This window comes from Lissotriton vulgaris, chromosome 2_1, assembly GCF_964263255.1.
Source record: "Lissotriton vulgaris chromosome 2_1, aLisVul1.2, whole genome shotgun sequence".
Lineage (NCBI taxonomy): Eukaryota > Metazoa > Chordata > Amphibia > Caudata > Salamandridae > Lissotriton > Lissotriton vulgaris.
Genome location: NC_141687.1, coordinates 539,126,921 through 539,147,670, shown reverse-complemented (window position 1 = coordinate 539,147,670; position 20,750 = coordinate 539,126,921). Strand labels below are relative to the sequence as shown.

Here is a 20,750-nt window from a genome sequence, read left to right as displayed (position 1 = left end):
CGGGAACCTCCATTCCCCCCAGAATGGCGTTAAATATTAGTGTGAGATATGGGGCCCATATCCCTGGTTCCTGCTTAAACAAATCCCCAGGCACCCCATCAAGTCCCTGGGCCTTCCCCGCAGCTAGACCTGTAATAGCCTCCCTCACATCTTTTTCAGTAAAAGGGACCCCCGTTGGACTGGATGTCTTTATGCCACCAGCTCTATTTGGGTCCCCAACTTCCTCAGAGTACAATGCCTCAAAGTGGCACTGCCATATAGCAGGGGCTATGTTGGGCTCTATTGCTGAGGATAAATTCTCTGTGCCATTGGCGACTAAGCGCCAAAATTTACGCGAGTCTCTAACTGTTAATGAACTGACAAGGTTTTCCCAATAGTCATTGTCCCATTCCGCCCGCGCATTCTCCAGGAGCTTTTTATAGGATCTTCTCCTGGCTTGGATTTCTTCCTTGCTATGGCGTTCTTTTATAGCAAGTAGCAATTGGGCCTTGGATTCCCTACAAGTGGCATTATACCAAGACGTTTTGGGGGGGGACCTTTCCTTTTCCCTGAGGATGAGAACAGATCCAGCTCTAGGGTATTAATTATATCTGCGTGTATTTGTGCAAGCATTCCTTTGTTAACATCATCTTGCACCTCCTTCCCTAACTGGAAGGCCCTTTCCAGGAGCGGGATTATCCTTGCGTATAACTGCGGTATTATATCAGGACTATTGGCCAATTTCTCCCACTTGACTTTCCTCCGATTATTTTCAAATAGGAGCCCCGCCTTATCTTTGTCCGTTCTATTGGATATGGCCTCAGGCCCTGGCAGAGAGTAAGTCAATTCCAGGGCGTTATGGTCACTGTCCATTCTTTCGGTGACCTTGAAATCAACTATTAGTGGCCACATGAACAGTTTAACCATGATATAGTCCAGTCTGGATTCGCTGCCTGTTTTATTGTAAGTATTGAGGCTAGGGATGTCCGATTTGCAGTGGCCATTACACGCCCTTAGACCTTGATTGAGAGTAAGGGCAGTTATCTGCAAGGCCAGGGGAGTCCAGGCCCTGAGTGGAGGAACCACCGTCTCTGGAACAAACCAACATGAATCTTCCTCATAGGAAGGACCATCACGTAGACCAGGCAGTGGTTCATACTGTGAATTGAAGTCACCTCCCACCAAGCAAGCGAGTTCACATGGAATGCTTTCTAGGAACACAGATAATTCATCTATGGTACCAGATTCTTTTAGCATAGGTACCGGCCTTGAGTATATGTTTATGACTAGCAGCTTCGAGGAGTCTGGCCACTCAAGTAAGACCGCCAAAATATCATCTGAGGCGGTCTCTAAGCAGGTAGCGTGACAGCCTAGGTCCGTTGCTACCCAGGTCGTAAGACCTCCCGACGGCCTACCCCTTCCCCCCACTTGGCGGGTTTGGAAAAGGAGGCGTAGCCCAGGAATGATATTTCCTCACGCGCCCAGGTCTCCTGGAAGAGGAGTATGTTTTTGGAACTGATGTAGGTGCCCCACTCTATGGAGTCTATTTTATTGGCTAGGCCTGCCACGTTCCAGGAGATCACAGTTATATGAGACAATTTGGTTGTGGCAAGACTTATAATTACAGAGTTGTTAGAGTTGTGCTCCGTAGCCGCCGATTGGCTTGTGGGGGAGTGATTCATGTCAGGTGTTATAGTAGTGGGGGTCACAGTGGGGACCTCCATACTTGGTTCGGGAGGCAAACTAAGCTCAGCTATGTTGATTGCCCTCGTCTGTGTGACCGGCACTATAGGTGTTTTAAACTCAAACCTGGGAGGTACTAGGAGATCACCCCCCTCTTCATCCGCCTGTCAGTCTACCATTTCCAGGCTACTATATCTGTTGTGAGTGGGTAGATAGGCTGGGTAGTGTATTCTGTGGGGCCCTGGGATTCCTCTCCTGTATCCTCCACCCCCACCCCTCCTCCTTGTGACAGTTTCCCAGCCAGCCTCCTCCCCATACGGAAGGAAATTGTCTGTTGGTCGTCCCCTGTGATGTTGGGGAACATTACTCTCCCTTGGGCAATTTTCCCAATCCTCCAACAGCTCTTGGTGGTGCCCCCATCTTTGGTCCTCTAAGTTATAGAGTCTTGAAGGGTAGAAAAATGAGAGAGGAAGTGGTTGAATAATACTACCGGAATCCTCATCAGAAGCCCAGGTGCAAATATATGCAGCTGTGTTCGGCTCTCTGAAGGTAACCAGAATGCAATCTCCCCTAATAGATTTCCTGGTATAACCCACCCACGTAGTCCTCCTGGCCATGGAGATATCACTTGTTATTCCTCTCGGGAGAGGTCTATTGATGGAAAGCCAGTTAATAACTTTATTCTTAAGTGAGGTAGTAGATTCAAAAGATGAGGGTTTTAGTTCCGGAACCCCCGCCAGCACTAAGGTATAGGGGGCTGCTTCTGGGGGGAGGTTAACAGGCTTATGTTTACGATTGAGGTTAGGTTTTTCTCCATTATGTGGTGGATCGCCCTTGACATTAGACGGGGGCAAAGCAGTGTCTTTAGACGGGGGGGGTTGTTTTAGGAGTGGCAGTTACTGTATACTGGATTGGGGTTGGGGCCTTGTTGACATTTGGGGGTTGCAAAATGGTGTTTGGCATGACTAACGGAGTTTTGGGGTTTGTGAGCGGAAGCTTATTATTTGGAGCTATAGGTGGACCGTTACCCTTATTGGACTTTGGTCCCATTCCCCCTTTTGCAGCTTGAGTTCCACTGTTGTCGATTTTCCTCGAGTCAGCAAGCTGAACAGTGGCTTTCTCAATAGAGACTAATCTAGCCTCGATCTTAATCAGTCTAGCTTCAAGGGGACTCAATAGGGACCTAAGGAGTGTGCCTATGTCCTCCAGTGTGATGTCGTCGGAGGTAGTGTCCAATCGGACAGTGTTTGTAGACTGTGGAAGAAGAGTTGTGTTGGTAGTTCTGGGTGAAGTTGTTATTCCCGACTTCTCTAGTATGGTAGCAGAGGTGGCTCCTTTCCCCCCTTTCCCTCTCGATTGTTTAGGTTTAGGAGATTTTATCCTATTATCTTCTTTATTTTGGGCCCCCCTCTTCTTTTTTTGTATGGCCCCTTCTCTCACTCCCCTATCTTTCTCTATGTTGGGTTCAATGACTTTAGCTGCCTCAATATTGTCAGTTGGTGTTGTTTGGGGGATGTGGGTATTGGGTAGAGCCATTAGGCTCATGTCCTCGAAGTTACTCGGGACTTCAATGGTAAGCTCTGGGTTAATAGCTAAGGTACCTGGGAGTGGACATTCTACTGGGTTGGTTCTTCCACTAATTGGTGAACCAGATCTGCCTTCAGGAGTTCTCGCTTGGGCCATTGGGCCCATTGAGGATCTTCTTACCCAGTCTATTTCCTGAGAAATTCTTCTCTCCAGCACCTCGATTTCCTCAATCAGGAGAGAACCGGCTTTGGCAAAGTAAGTGTCAATGGGGCCTTTGACTGCTCCGGCCGAGGCTAGGGAAGATGTTTTGCTTCTGGTTTCCCTGGTGCTCATTTCACTGGTGGTTAAGAAGCCTAAATGTTGTCTAAGTCTATTGGTGGTGCACCTGTGCTTTTTGTTAAAATTGTTATATTCCTGTATTGAAATTACATTGTGACAGTGGGTGTTTTTTCGTTGTGCACACCGTTTTCTGGGTAGTTCCAGAACATATGTAGTAAAAATTAGCAGCCATGTAAAAGTACAATAACAAACAAGGCACATAAAATCAAATAAGAATCACTTAAAAAGTACAACAGAATAATGCAATTCAAATACAGTTCAAAGCCAGACATTAAAGATTATGACCCGCATAATCACATGGGAGGACAGAAACAGGTAAGACATTAACAATTGTGCAATACAGTTAGTACACTCAATGTCCTAGTATCACTCTAAATACAGCACACTGTATAATTTGTGCTACGAAGAAGGTGCGTCGACACGTTTCGATGGAAAAATGGTCACTCCATCTTTAGAGATGGAGTGACCATTTTTCCATCGAAACGCGTCGACGCACCTTCTTCCTACAACTCAAGACGCCAGTACCCTATTAGTAGCACAAATCATACAGTGTATACATGATTATGGACACTTGCTGCATTTGAAATTTAAAACTTGCACATACCGCTTTGAGTGACCAACAGCTGGGCATCAGACAGAGCTGGCTTCTAGGGCGGTGAGCTCCTGGCACTGAGTTCGGGGGCACTGCCTGTGTTAGACAGTAATTTAAATAAGTCTGCTGCAGCAGAGTTCCTTTTATTTTCTGGCAGGATTCAAGCACCAATAAAAATGTCAATATAACGCTTGTGATTAAATGTTATGTTGCTGCTGGAGAGAGATCAGAGTTTTGTCGAGTGTCAGCTGTGACTGTAGTGCAGAGGGTACCACCTTCTGCAAAGAGCGTGTAACATGCACATCAGATCACAGAAATGTGTTTATGTGGGAAGCTCAGTAAGTTTCTGTTTTTGTCACAGAGATACTTGCGTTACTTGCTTTTCATAAATTACAATCAAAGTAATATAGCACAGTGTCATCGAAGAGCTGCATTCAAAATGCATGGTATAAGTTAGAACGTTATGCTTTTTACTCAGTATTTCATTATCCTAATGTTGCTAAAAAGGGTTGGTTTTGATAGAATGACAGACTCATTAGTATAGCCAATCCCTGCGGTATGTTTTAAATCCTAAATTTGTGTTTCTTAAGACCAATCTCTCTTAAAATATACTGCCTACTGCTATGAATGACGTGATTCCCACATCTTGTAATCCTCATTGTCTTATGTAGCATTTCCTACAGACTGATTTTCACAAGTATGATTCATATTTTACATGTAATGTAAAGTGCTCTGTCGCCATACACTGGTATGAATAGTGCTATAAAACAAATTAAATGAATTTGCGAGAGGGGCTATGGAGATATGAAGGGCAATGTTGGATGGTTGTAGCGAGAAAATCTATGGAGAAGGAGGTCATTGTGGTTGAAGAGAAGCCGAAAAAGATTGTCACATTAGGCGCCACCAGTGCTAAAGGCGGCCGTGGCATTGGAATCAGTTGAATAAACAAGAGACAATAAAAAAAATTAAAAAGAGAAACCCCCCTTTTAAAGTGTTCTTTTTAATTTAAACTTTTAGTCCTTTTGTGATGCAGTGGCCTAGGTGTAGGATGTAACCTAAAATACTCAATGTTTACCTCCCAGTCATTAAAATGAAGCTTCACAGAACTGGTCTACATTTCAAGATCTAGCATTTCTCTGTCTTCTCTGCGCCATGCCAAGTTAGTGCACGTCTGATTTATTGAGCCCAGTAAGACAAAAGGGAATCAAATCGGATCATTTATAAATATATCTCGATTCGCTATGTGACTGACAGTTAAAAATGTGCAGCTGTGTTTTGCATAGTTGAGACTTTGAGTTCTATGCTAAGTCGTGTTGCGGCTCAAGATTATATTATTGCTACCAAGAATGCCCTTGCTTTACTGAATAACTGAAAACTATTGCCCCTAAACTTGTCCGTTATCGCCGTTCAGTGACCTCAGCCCGCCACTACTCTTCAGTTGGGTACATCATGTTGCTAGTTGGGAAATCTCAGACTCACTCACCCCCTAACGTCCAGTGCAGTTTAAAGGCACATTTCACTGCGTGCCACCAACTCCTCACCGGCACACAGTGATAACATTGCATTCCGTACCTGTGTTCGGAGGTGTAAATATTTGAACACTGAGAGCAGAAGCTGGGAAATTTGCTTTTCAGAGGAAGAACTCTACATCTACTCATATGCCTCTAGCACATAAAAGTCGGAGCTGAGAGGGGGTCAGTGGTATGATGTGTTGGGTATTTGAAAACGAGGAAGGTATATTTTCTGTTGTAGCTCTTAAGAAAATGAAACAAGGACAATGCATTGTCAGCTATGCTTGAACATGAGCAGAGAGGCTACAAACACAAAGTTGTTTTTTCCTAAAGAGTTTTGGGTGTCGCTCGTGCTTACAAACTCTGATTGAGAATGACTCTTGGTCTCTTTTATTCTACAGCCGATGATCTTGAAATCTACACGGACACCAGGCCTCAGGGATTCAACGCCAATCGCCGGAGGAGCAGGGCAGTGCTCTACCACCTGTCCGGACACCTGCAGAAGCAGGACAAAAGCAAGCTCAAGTTGAACAATGTAAGTATGACCCCTGCTGCAGGCACGCTCCACAGGCATTCCAACACACCCCTGCCACAGGCGTGCTCCACGGGCATTCCAACACACCCCTGCCACAGGCGTGCTCCACAGGCATCCCAACACACCCCTGCCGCAGGCGCACTGCACGGGCATCCCAACACACCCCTGCAGCAGGCGCGCTCCACGGGCATCCTAGCACACCCCTGCCGCAGGCGCGCTCCACCGGCATCCCAACACACCCCTGCCTCATGCGCGCTCCACCGGCAGCCCAAAACAACCCTGCCGCAGGTGCGCTCCACAGGTATCCCAACACACGCCTGCCGCAGGCGCACTCCACGGGCATCCTAACACACCCCTGCCGCAGGCGCGCTCCACAGGCATCCTAACACACCCCTGCTGCAGGCACGCTCCACCGGCATCCCAACACACCCCCGCCTCAGGCGCGCTCCACCGGCATCCCAACACAACCCTGCTGCAGGTGCGCTCCACAGGTATCCCAACACACCCCTGCCACAGGCGTGCTCCACGGGCATTCCAACACACCCCTGCCACAGGCGTGCTCCACAGGCATCCCAACACACCCCTGCCGCAGGCGCACTGCACGGGCATCCCAACACACCCCTGCAGCAGGCGCGCTCCACGGGCATCCTAGCACACCCCTGCCGCAGGTGCGCTCCACCGGCATCCCAACACACCCCTGCCTCATGCGCGCTCCACCGGCAGCCCAAAACAACCCTGCCGCAGGTGCGCTCCACAGGTATCCCAACACACGCCTGCCGCAGGCGCACTCCACGGGCATCCTAACACACCCCTGCCGCAGGCGCGCTCCACAGGCATCCTAACACACCCCTGCTGCAGGCACGCTCCACCGGCATCCCAACACACCCCCGCCTCAGGCGCGCTCCACCGGCATCCCAACACAACCCTGCTGCAGGTGCGCTCCACAGGTATCCCAACACACCCCTGCCACAGGCGTGCTCCACGGGCATTCCAACACACCCCTGCCACAGGCGTGCTCCACAGGCATCCCAACACACCCCTGCCGCAGGCGCACTGCACGGGCATCCCAACACACCCCTGCAGCAGGCGCGCTCCACGGGCATCCTAGCACACCCCTGCCGCAGGCGCGCTCCACCGGCATCCCAACACACCCCTGCCTCATGCGCGCTCCACCGGCAGCCCAAAACAACCCTGCCGCAGGTGTGCTCCACAGGTATCCCAACACACGCCTGCCGCAGGCGCACTCCACGGGCATCCTAACACACCCCTGCCGCAGGCGCGCTCCACAGGCATCCTAACACACCCCTGCTGCAGGCACGCTCCACCGGCATCCCAACACACCCCCGCCTCAGGCGCGCTCCACCGGCATCCCAACACAACCCTGCTGCAGGTGCGCTCCACAGGTATCCCAACACACCCCTGCCGCAGGCGCACTGCATGGGCATCCCAACACACCCCTGCAGCAGGCGCGCTCCACGGGCATCCTAGCACACCCCTGCCGCAGGCGCGCTCCACCGGCATCCCAACACACCCCTGCCTCATGCGCGCTCCACCGGCAGCCCAACACAACCCTGCCGCAGGTGCGCTCCACAGGTATCCCAACACACGCCTGCCGCAGGCGCACTCCACAGGCATCCTAACACACCCCTGCTGCAGGCACGCTCCACCGGCATCCCAACACACCCCTGCCTCAGGCGCGCTCCACCGGCATCCCAACACAACCCTGCTGCAGGTGCGCTCCACAGGTATCCCAACACACCCCTGCCGCAGGCGCGCTCCACGGGCATCCCAACACACACCCGGAAGCAAGCGCGCTCCACGGGCATCCTAACACACCCCTGCCTCAGGCAGGCTCCACCGGCATCCCAACACACCCCTGCCTCAGGCGCGCTCCACCGGCATCCCAACACAACCCTGCCGCAGGTGCGCTCCACAGGTATCCCAACACACCCCTGCCGCAGGCGCGCTCCACGGGCATCCTAACACACACCTGCCGCAGGCGCGCTCCACGGGCATCCCAACACAACCCTGCCGCAGGCGCGCTCCACGGGTATCCCAACACACGCCTGCCGCAGGCGCACTCCACGGGCATCCTAACACACCCCTGCCGCAGGCGCGCTCCACAGGCATCCTAACACACCCCTGCTGCAGGCACGCTCCACCGGCATCCCAACACACCCCCGCCTCAGGCGCGCTCCACCGGCATCCCAACACAACCCTGCTGCAGGTGCGCTCCACAGGTATCCCAACACACCCCTGCCACAGGCGTGCTCCACGGGCATTCCAACACACCCCTGCCACAGGCGTGCTCCACAGGCATCCCAACACACCCCTGCCGCAGGCGCACTGCACGGGCATCCCAACACACCCCTGCAGCAGGCGCGCTCCACGGGCATCCTAGCACACCCCTGCCGCAGGCGCGCTCCACCGGCATCCCAACACACCCCTGCCTCATGCGCGCTCCACCGGCAGCCCAAAACAACCCTGCCGCAGGTGTGCTCCACAGGTATCCCAACACACGCCTGCCGCAGGCGCACTCCACGGGCATCCTAACACACCCCTGCCGCAGGCGCGCTCCACAGGCATCCTAACACACCCCTGCTGCAGGCACGCTCCACCGGCATCCCAACACACCCCCGCCTCAGGCGCGCTCCACCGGCATCCCAACACAACCCTGCTGCAGGTGCGCTCCACAGGTATCCCAACACACCCCTGCCGCAGGCGCACTGCATGGGCATCCCAACACACCCCTGCAGCAGGCGCGCTCCACGGGCATCCTAGCACACCCCTGCCGCAGGCGCGCTCCACCGGCATCCCAACACACCCCTGCCTCATGCGCGCTCCACCGGCAGCCCAACACAACCCTGCCGCAGGTGCGCTCCACAGGTATCCCAACACACGCCTGCCGCAGGCGCACTCCACAGGCATCCTAACACACCCCTGCTGCAGGCACGCTCCACCGGCATCCCAACACACCCCTGCCTCAGGCGCGCTCCACCGGCATCCCAACACAACCCTGCTGCAGGTGCGCTCCACAGGTATCCCAACACACCCCTGCCGCAGGCGCGCTCCACGGGCATCCCAACACACACCCGGAAGCAAGCGCGCTCCACGGGCATCCTAACACACCCCTGCCTCAGGCAGGCTCCACCGGCATCCCAACACACCCCTGCCGCAGGCGCGCTCCACCGGCATCCCAACACACCCCTGCCACAGGCGTGCTCCACGGGCATCCCAACACACCCCTGCCGCAGGCGCACTCCACCGGCATCCCAACACACCCCTGCCGCAGGAAGGGAGACTTTGCTGTACACCCAGGATGTCAGGTGTGAGAGCAGAACAAAGCATTGACTCGTGCCTCTCAATTCACATGTGCTGTGCGCTAATGTGTGTCTTACCACCAGCGGCGGCTCCTACGCTATGGAGAAATAGTGTCACCCCCCCTTATAAGCCTCAAAACTTTAAAAATAAAACAATAATAAAAGTGTTTATTAATGATTTATTTTTCTTATACTTGTGAGGTTTGGGGGTGGGGCCATAATGGAGGGGGAGTGGTGAGCAGGGTACTGTTGTCACTGCGCATGACGAATTGGTCGGCCATCTCATACCGGCCAAATAGCCATCTACAGTGAAGCTCTCTCCAACCCCAGCTGCATTGCTGGATTGGAAAGAGCAAGCACAGACTCCCAGTATCACTGGGAGCGCAAATCCGTGGTGTCCAGGCCAATCCTGATGCTGCTTTCAGCATCAAGAAAGCAGTATCAAGATTGGCTGCAGGGGATTCTGAGAGCCTGTGCTAGTGACGACGGAGCAGAAGATCAGAGATGCAGCAAAGCAGCAGGTACGCTTTCTTTTGTCTCCTTTGTGTCTCCTTAGTTTCTGCTCTGTCCCTTCCTCCTCCCCCACTCGCCCCCACTACGCCAATCTGCCAGGACACGAGCCACTACTGCTTACCACACATCACTGGAAGCCTTCTCCACTCTTCTCTCATATCTGCAATAAGATGTTATGCAGGGCATCCATGTTTGCTTGCAGGCAGGCATGTCTCTGTTGTGTTCTCGCCTAGGATGCGATGGACCTTCCCTCATACCAACTGGTGTGATAGTGCGTAGACTGCACCAGGGCTGTTAGAAGTGTAGGTCAGAGAGGGCATTATTCCCCAGGACCTGTCCATTTTTAGGGCCCCGCGCTTATGCTGCAAGTTCTTTTGATAGCTTTTGAAGCAAGCCTGTCCTGTTTACTCATATCAGCTATCATGGGTTAGACCTCTAGAGGACGCCAGACACTTACACAGGGGCCCAGGGTTGCCACCTGCCCGGGTTTCTACTGGCACGACTGGTATTTTCATGTAATGGCTGGTACAAAAATAAGCAACATCACCAAAAGCCGGTATGTTAAGGCCTTATCTGTACTTACTTCAAAAGCTAATATTAAAGGAAAGCACTTTTAAATGTGATTTAGAGCTGTGTTAATGGTCCATTGCTAATAATTACAGGAAAGAAAGTTAGGAAAGTCATGATTCAAATAAATACATACGAGTTTGTTTAAAGTCGTATTTAGTATTACATTACGGCCTTTGCAGACACTTAAAACAACAACAAATGGCCGGGGTTTTTCTCATCAAAAGATGGCAAACCTAGTGGGCCCATCATGGTATTTTAGTACTGGCCAAAAATACTTCAGACATGCAAGGGCAGCACCCAAACCAGGCAACAAGACAACTAGTCATCAATCATGTGATCAGCCCTGATCATTCAGGGTTGCTCATTTCCCGCTGTCGTTCTAAAAAGCTGTGCATAGAATCGATATTATGGAATGTTGTACCATAAAGTGACTCAAAGGATTTCGAGGTGTCTCCCAGATCTCTGTTTCTTGATCACAGGAGGGGTTTCTAGCAGATAAATATCTGTATTGAGTTGCTTTTGGAACTACAGACACAGTTCCAAACAGGGCTTTGTGGCTGTCCCAGGTGCTGAGCAGGGCAGTCCCGTTAGCATGGCTGCAGTGCTGATAAGAGTGGGTAGGGTGCAGAACAGACTTGGGAAAGAGCGAGATGGAGGGAGAGGAAGTAGCAGGTACTTACTGTACTCCATTCGAGTGCTTCCATCAGGAGCAAACGCTCAAATGCGACAGACATATACACAAAGAAAAATAGTCAGCAGAGATCCCATCAACCAACTGAAATACGTGGTGAATCCTGAATCCGCCGTGGGTGGGACAATATCGCAATGGCGAGAAAATCAATTGAATCCGGAGCAGGAAGCCGAAATGGGCAAGCAATCCACCCAGCACAAACAAAATAGAGGAAATGAGAGGCGTTTAAAGAGCCTAACTCAGCTTCAGCTCTCTAATAAATGCGTAGATTGCTAAAAGGACTGGTAGGCGCTATAACTTTTAGGGATTGTGTGTTCCTGGAGACAGAGTTTATCTGATTGCTTCAATCCTCTGCGATGACACATTGGTCAAAGATCCCCGCAATGACAGAAGTTATATTGACTGAAGGAGAAATCCCTCAAAAAGGATCTCACCGCTCACCCCTGCCCTGCTAGGGTGCATCCTTCACCATCGGAGTCGATGCACCTAAGAAAGCCGCCTAATCCGGAGAAGTGAGCAGATCCAAGCCCTGCTCTGAGTATACGTTAAAGTATTGGTTCTAATGCTGGCCATAAAAGGAGGCATGGATACTTTGTGGGGTGCCAAAAGATTTTTATTGATACTTCAGTGGATGAGAGGAAGAAATTCCCTTCAAATCTGGTGTGTTGAAAAGTATGTTAGATCTACGGGGCTTCAGTGCCTTTTTTTGTGCCTAGTAGGACTCCTCTGGCAATAAAAACACATCCAGGGTCTCTTGGAACCTACCAATTGACCCTACTATCCTGGCTTCACTCTGGTTAAAGGGTCCCTGGTTTAAATACTTTTATGTTTATAAAGTGACCTAGCAATAAGCCAGGGGCTGCGGGTGGGCTGAGCGATATGTACATAGGGTGCCCTTTGATTTTGCTCTGGTTGGTCATCTCTGCCTTTCCTTTGTAACAGGTGAGCTAGAGGGAGGGGAATCAGAAAGTGTTACTATACACTACACTTCCAAGAGGAGCTCCCACAAAAGACAGCAGAGGGTGATCTCGTGTGTAAGCATCGGCCCCCTTACTCCTAGGTACATATGAGCACAGCAGTTTAACACACACAGCCCTCTTCTCTCTGTGCCCTGTGCGTCACACTGGGGAGCTGGCAGTAGGGGTGCAAGAATTGCTACAGCACTCCTACAGAACCTGGAAGAATTCCGAAAGAATATGCCATAAAAAGGCATTTTTCTTTTATCATCTCTTCCTGTGAGTTTAAAATCAGACTAAAATATCAGGAAACACCTTCCGATAAACTGCTGCTAATTGTTTTAGGATGGAGCTCTGTTTTATTTTCCTTTCACTGACTGCACAGCACAGGTAATGTGAAGGGAGACTACAGCGTGACAACGTGTTCTAATCTAGATATAAATACAATATTTATCACAAAACGAAACGTTACAAGTATTTTCAAATGTTCTAGAAGCGCGTTGAACATACAACAAAAAGATGAAAGTAGGTTTGTATAAACCAAAACACATTCAAGGAAAACTTCACTCTTATTAATTATTCATTCATGTTTATTATGTCCTAATTTCCTTTCAAATTAGCATAGTTGCACAAACATATTTTTGGGTATTAACTGGCAAGTCAAATGCTTTATTAAGGCATTATTCAGACCCTCCAGGAATTCGCGATTTCGCGATTTGCCGCAAAATGAGCACTTTTGTAAAAATGCCCCGATTTTTACAAAAGTGCCCGCGAAATCAAGCGACAAAACATAATCAGTGACAGTCAGGATACATTTTCAAGTTGTCACCCACTACCGAAAAGTGATGCTTCTAAAGATACCTGTCGAAAGCTCTGCTGTAGGAATCTGATCAATACATTATTTTTGATTCAGCACTAACTTCTCATACAAACTCAGGCATTTATATTTGCTCTGTTTTCACAGTCCAAAATGTAACCCTAATAAGCGATTTCTTCCTTTCCTGGTCTTTATTCGAGTTGCCATTCGATATTTGGAAAATTTGGCACAACAAAGCATTTTATAGATACATTCTGCTCCCAAGAGCATGGTTCATGAACTTTTGAATACTGAAGTTGTGCCTAGAAGACCTCCCTCACTTTGCAGCACACTTTGTTTCCATTCCTAGTTGACGCAGAGCACCAAGGCGCCTAGTACATCCCGCCTTTAGTAAGCTCACACTTTTTTGCTCTGACGTTGTAATCCACCAACGAATCAATATCTTCCCTCTCCTTGGAGAAAGGCCTTCTTCAAACAACGTTCAATTTGTATTCCTCTGGATTTCTCTGTTTGTATGAAATTGACAGTATGACGATCCCCCATAGCAGAAGGAAAAGCAATTCATTTTGCCCTCTGCTAAGCCGTGGGTCCCAGCTTTGTTTACTCTGAGACAATAACACACGGGGCTCTTTGAAAAATTGTTACTGTCCCCCCCAAAGTCTACGTTCACTTTTATAATTATGGTTCTGAACATATTAATGTTATTTTTATTTAACAGTTGTTTTCTAGAGCGCCATGTCCACCTAGTCAGATTTCAGGGCGCTGTACATTGCATCCAGGTAATGAGCCAGTGAAAAAACGATCGACTTAAAATGTTCTAAAAAAAAGTCATGGATCAAAAAAAAAACAGCTTTTACGTGAACAATGCACACAAAACAGACATCGCACATACACTTGTATTTCAATGGCACTCTCCTAGCTCCCGGATGGGCCTTTGTTTGCAGACATGCACTGCCCAGGGCCCCGTGGGGCCCTAGGAGGGCTCAGTGTCCGCAGACAGCGGTAGCTTAGAGAGTTCAAGGGCATCAGTGACCCGGCGGCACAGGCGTCAGACGCACTACAGACCAACACACACAGGCATCAAACACACAGACCACAAACACACACAGACCACAAAGACACCAGGGACCAACACACACAGACCACAAACACACCAGGAACCAACATGCACAGACCACAAACACAAAAAACGAAGATATCTGTGTTTGTTGTAGGAAAAACTGCCAAGTAAAATGCCGCTAAATTTCCATATTTGTGCCGCTAAATTTCCATTTTTGTGCCGCTAAATTTGCTAATCCATGCCGCTATATCCTGATTATTTGCATACAATGCATCTACTTTTGAATGAACATATTAGCACATATTTAAAATGCCATGCAATGTGTGCAGAGACGCAGTACCTGTACACATTACTGTGTGCATGCATTATGAGTTCAAGCCACATGTATGATGTGGTTTACCACATCATTGATCAGGTAAGTGAAGTAGAGTATTATTCAAGAAGTCGATAGGGAAGGCAGACTGTGGAAATTAAGAGACAGAAACTGACCCGATGTTGCCTTTGCAGTCAGCCTGTCCATACTACTCAGATCAATCACCATTCTACTTGAATCTTCTCACAATCCCCGGTAAATTGTGAACGATGCTTCCTTACCAGGTAAACCTTCTGGTAACTTCTGAATAGTCGATTGTTACACCTGTAAAAACAAACTGTGGTCTACATTATTGTGCACATCTATTTTATATCCCCATATCTTTGAATGTGTCCTGCATGCCCAATGCCCCATTCGTCTATTTCAACACGTTGGAGAAACTGGAAGGGGTCATATAGCACTGTTCAAAACTCTCTAAATAAATATGAATGGCAATATTGTACCTACGAGAGAATATTACAGCTCCAACACAGTGTGGGGGTCTTTAAGGCACAAGGGGTACAGGGATGTTGTTTGCTATAGTCCTAAAACCATGCAAGTTTGTCAAGAAATTATAACTTCTGGAAATCCGGATACAAAATGTTTGCATTTCTTTCCCTAGACTTTTCTATGTTTTGCAGGTCTGCTAATGTGCAGATTTTAAAGTGGAACTAGCAGTTGGCCAAATACTACAGTATGGTGGGAAGAAGCAACCAAAAAGTGGTTTGCTATCTAAACCTTGCAAAAACAAAATGCAAAAGGGCCCTTGGGAGCATTGAAGAGCAAATTTAAGATAATCCTTTTAGCCGCAGGGTTGCAGCGCTTTCTTTTGAAAACTGAAAGTCTAAGCCTCACTCGGGGCAATGGGACAGCAAGTGGAACAATCTCTAGGGGTGTCCAACTTTGGTCGACGAGGGACTGATTCAGGTCACATTTTCAGAATATCCACCGTATATAAATGTACATAAAATGTAATAGTTTACATAGTTGTTAACCTGAAAATCTGCCATGGATCCACCCTTTGGGACCATAGGTGGACACTACTGATTCCTGCCTAAATGACCAATGTTTTACCCACAAGATGTTGGCAAGAAACGGGTGCTGTACAAGAAATGTTTAACAATTGAAGACATGATGGTCCCATTTAAAAATCCCACAGAGCACTGGCAGAGTGGAAACGTATGTTTTCTCATCTCTTTTCTCCATGTTCAGAAGGCATTTTGTTGTATAGAAGTAGTGACCTGGTCCTATCTGATTGCAGAGCGTAGGCTGCCGAGTCAATCTATAATGTAGTGTGAACTTCATATCAGAGAAGGATTCAATAATGCAACGTGAAATAATTATTAGGCATGGTGTTTTCACTTTATTGATTTCTCTACCAGCTCAAATGAAATAAACAAATATACATAAGTTACTTCTTTGAACACTTTATCCGTTGAATTATGTATTCACCGTTATTACATTAAAAAATATTAATAACTTGTTTTGGAAATACGTTTTCATGTTATTACCATTTCTAAAAGCTGTACGTAACCGCAGCTGCTATTATACAATTTAACAGTACTCAATTTATCAACCTCAGCTGGATGAATAGGTTAGTTGGCCTTACCATTTGACCTTGAGATCTGCAGCTCACACCCAGTATCTATGGCGAGTGTGTAACTCACTGAGCCATCGTTCTCTGCACCTTCTGCACACCGCCTGCTATGGACCGGACCTCACTTAATTATTTAATAAAATGTGCAGATGCTCACTAGCTCCTTCCCGCAGGTCTTCCACAAATGAATGGACCAATTCACGTGCCTTTGTGATGCAGAACTGAACCGTCTCAGGGGCTCGCCCAGCACCTAGGAACCTTCTTTCTATTTCAGGCCACAAAGAGCCCACACTCTCTGGTCGTTCTCTTCATAATGTTAGTTCCAGTCAGATACTCTAGTGTACACTCTCAGGCTGGGGTCCTTTAGTCCAGTGTGAATCTATCCAAGCACTCAGGATAATTCAGCAGTATTTCATGTTGGAATAAACCAGTGTGGGGCAGTCCGATAGGGTTAGTGTTCTCCGCTATTCACTCATGACGGTGGACATGACTTGCAAGCAGCACGATGGTCTTTGGTAGAGTGCGGTGGAAAGAATGCCACCCGGAAGCCATTCTCATTTTTGTGCTCATGAACACTAGACTTAATGGCATAAGGATCATCTGTAAGGACGTTTCTATTTAGAGCGCAGGCATCAGTGTAAATATGGGATCTGATCTTGTCTCCGTAGGCTTCCCAAAGAATATGCCATGGTTAGAAGACTGAGGCAGAGATTACTGAAATTGCTATATTTTTATTTCATTGAAAGCTAAACAAGACCCAGGTTTGAATCCCAGATCCGGTGTATGTTAAAAAAAAGCAATTCTTATACTTTCTTTAAAAAAAAATATAGGAAAAATAAATACACAAGGGAATAATTAAATACAAAAGTAAGTTGAAATAAAGAAAACAAAGCGTCTGTAGTTCTTCCTCTACTTCTACCCAACTTGAAAGAAAGAAAATATAGGTAGATGACATAGGAAAACCAAAGGATTAGGTGACAGAAGCAAATGTAAGTTGGTAAGAAAAGGGTGGTAACGAATCAAGGAGAATTTTTTTTTTTTTTAAAGAAAAAGAGGCCACACTTTCCTCTGGGGCAGAGGAGAGAGAAACGATGACAGGTAGGATGTTTAAGGGCAAAGTAAAGGCTTAAAGAAGATGGGAGCAAACCTCCAAAAACATAGGAGCGCAAGAATGGTGGGGTTGCGGTGTTCCCCCCTCCACAAGTGGAGGAAGGCAAAGAACAAAAAAAGAATGAGGTTATACAGTGGTGCCGGAACAATTTGCTGGTCAGGGGCATCAGTCATTGAAATTGAACAAACGAGTGCACAAAATAATCATAAAAATGTAAGTGGAGAGTGTGCATCTGTATGAGGCATTAAGGAGGTTGAGATGCAGTCTTTAGACTTTTGTTTGCAAAAATATGGTGCAATGGTGCATTATGATGCAGTATTCTTAAATACATGCACACATTGTGGCACTTTTTGCTTCAGAAAATAAGTTATTATTCAGAAGAGAGCATTACTAAATCATAGTGGTTTTAGGATACATGCATACACGGGTAAAATAAATGTTTGTTTTCGAATCTGCTTCAAAACTTGCCTGTCACCAACTTCCACAATTAAAAGCCCCAAATGAGCCTCGTGTTTTAATATTTGTAAACTTTAAAAAGGAGCTATTTTTACGTCTATGCATTTTCTGTGCCTCATTCATTCATCCTCCATAGGACCTGATCACAAGAAGGACAAAGGTTTGTTATCAAATGCCATGTGTTTAAAGCCACATAATGTGGACCTAAATATATTTGACAGGCAAATGTGCAGTGGTTTGTTAAGTTGTTCTCTTGACTCTCATTGATTTCCATTGACCTTTCATGGCATTTGAGCAAACAGCCAATGCTGTGTGAAAAGAAAGCTGTTTGAAAGGCTTCGTTGTTTTCCATTCTCTTTGTGATCTGCCTCCAGGCCTGGGGGCTGCTGCACCTGCCGCACCCCTCGCTGCAACGTCCCTGGCTGGGTATGTGGTGGGAGGCTTCCTTAAACAAACTTGAAATAAATGATTTTCACAAAGAAGGCTGTTTCTTCAGACAGATGAAAAGCATTCTAGGTGAAAAATCCGTCATAAAAGGATCTTTGAAAAAGATTGATTAAGACCAGTTTCTTCAGGTTGTTTTTATTACACAATCACGCTGAACTACTGCAGGCAGCACAGGCAACTCGAACAGAAAGCACAACAGAATCCACAAAAGTAACATGGGACCTACAGAGTACATTATAGCTGCCAACTGAATACAATTATAAGTAGTGCTCTGTCTCCCACAGCTCCTCCCCCGTGGTGCTGGGCGCTGCACCCCCAAAGAAGATAGAAGCGTCTCTCGGGTCACCAGGGCACAAGTCCTAAAAAAAGAAGTGGGGGGATGCTGACGTCACGACAGGAAATGATGTCACGAAAGGTGACCTTTACCATAAGACTCATTGCCTCCCCTCGCTCACCCCTTAGATGCGATTGCATCAGAGAAACTAGCGCGTAAGCAGCGTTCTTAATGAGCTCCGATCTCGCCCAGAGAGGCCAAAGAGTGAATGTGTGGCTCCATTTGCTCCAGTTATCGAGCTCACAGTAAAATAAGTGGGGGAACGCCGTCCACCTGCGTGGTACCCCGATTCGAGCCCTGCGGGTCACCCACCCACAACACCAACACTCTTCGCACTTAGCATCACGACATATATAACGCTCTGTCAACCCGGCCCCACCCCGTGATGTACCGTTTGATAATGCACTTCCGCGCCCCATAACTGGGTCGGGAGCGCTGTACAAATGTTTGTATACTTTTCAGAACATCGCCTCTCAAATGTACCATTGCCCTGGGAGACTGGGCCAATAGGAACAAATCTAAAGGACTAGAGCGCCATGCACATACAGGGTCAATGCGGGTCAAAAAGTGTGAACGAAGAACCACGCCCCGTGCAAGAGCTGCACAAGCCTCAGTGCAGTGTGGTGGCGCGCTCTCGCTTCACAAGCCCCCGGTGCAGTGTGGTCGCGCGCTCTCGCTGCACAGGCCCCCGGTGCAGTGTGGTCGCGCGCTCTCGCTTCACACGCCTCTGGTGCAGTGTGGTCGCGCGCTCTCGGCTTCAGTCCGGGCCCGGGGATGCGCGGGGTCGCAATGAGCGAGGCACTCAATTAGCTATCGTGTTCACGCTTGTAAAACAGATTGCATCCTTACCAAATCTGCATATAGAGTGTTCGTGTAAACCCCGGGGGAAGCGCAGATAAGCAAATGGAGCTTTTTAAAAACGTTACACGGGGTCTTTCAAGGAGCGTGTGGGGTTGAGTCACCGGCTGATTCGGGTAAACGTCCGTCTAGTCTAGTGACAACACTGTTGTCTGTGGATTTGGGCTCAGATAAGTGACTTAACACCTTTTCCTGCTGTAAATGGCTTTCCAACACAGTGCATACAATGGGAGCTGACAGCCCTCTCTTTAGCACAGAAATGTTCGAGCTCTCAGCCGCAACGAAGAAGAAACGGTAGCATCTACTCTGAATGATAGGTTGTCCCATTTAACCTCGTATTATAGCCACTTAAGGGGCGCCCGAACGCAGGAGGCCTTCTAGTTACACATGATGTGACGAATGTGGGACAAGATGCCAGCCAAACAAAAGGACTCATATTAAAGCCATGATATCAAATGTAAAACCTACATAGATATTACTAAATTCATAGGGAGACCCTACAAAAAGTAATTTGGGGTGTGCCTTCAAAGAACCTCCCTCCTTAGCAGCAGTATACGAGTCTCGTTCCCTGTTTCTCCTCAAGGAGCACACAAACCCTCGCTACGTGTTAGTATCCAAGCTGTTACCCACCAAAAACCTCTTCTACGATTGCCTCTCTCCCAATGTCATCATGCTTTCATGCCAAACTATAGTCACATCTTCCCATCGATCAAAGACATTGGAACGTTTTGGCAAATTAATTTATCTACCTAAAGATCCTGAACTATGTGGAAGTGACGATTCTATAGATTTTATAGATATTACTACGCTATGTAGGGATTTAAGAGTGGAGTTCCTTTCCTGGAAGTTGATTCCCACATTGCGTTGTTTTTCTCAATTTTCTTTCTTCATGTACTTTTCTCAAGGCATAGTGTTCTTATGACTTATACTTTCTATGACCTTTGTTTTCAGCACCATAAAACATCATATACTCAAAGGTGAAGTCATCAGGGATCCTGAACAGAGGGCAGCTCTTGTTAACAGTTATCCCCAGTTCTCCAGTGACATGGCCATAAAAGTGATTATCAGTATTGTCCAATTCCAATTTTTGACATGTGCATTAGAAATTATTAGATCCCACGCAGCAGTAGATTTTAATTTGTGGCTCCACTTATGACTTCCACAACCATTCCATTTCATCAGTTTAGCAAATCTGTGCTAATACTGATAGGTTACCAACCGTATGCAATTCAGTTTGTGCCATTCGCCAAAGTGAACAGCATAGGCCGAAGTCAACAATGAATAGTCCAAAAAGAAGAAATTAATTAAGAAAAACTGAATAAAGGCGGTTTGGGAAAGGAAGAAGAGAATGTGGAATAACTGTCTAAAGAAGGTCTGTAAATTAAGAAACGGTAAAGAAAAAACTGAAAAAAACTGGTGTGAATAAAGAAGGGTCCAACAAGGAACAACAACATAATAAACAATTTAACAAAAAAACTCAGACCAATGGAGAATATCCCAGG

The 20,750-nt window shown here is 47.7% G+C and overlaps 1 protein-coding gene across 1 annotated transcript in view; it reads left to right on the top strand.

The window, feature by feature from the left end:
* LOC147730710 (voltage-gated delayed rectifier potassium channel KCNH8-like) overlaps window positions 1-20,750 on the top strand; it is a 1,657,143-nt gene that overhangs the window by 969,810 nt on the left and 666,583 nt on the right. Inside the window, exon 4 of the mRNA XM_086955502.1 lies at window positions 6,033-6,166. Coding sequence (XP_086811628.1) covers window positions 6,033-6,166 — 134 coding nt within the window. The remainder of the gene's footprint in view (window positions 1-6,032; window positions 6,167-20,750) is intronic.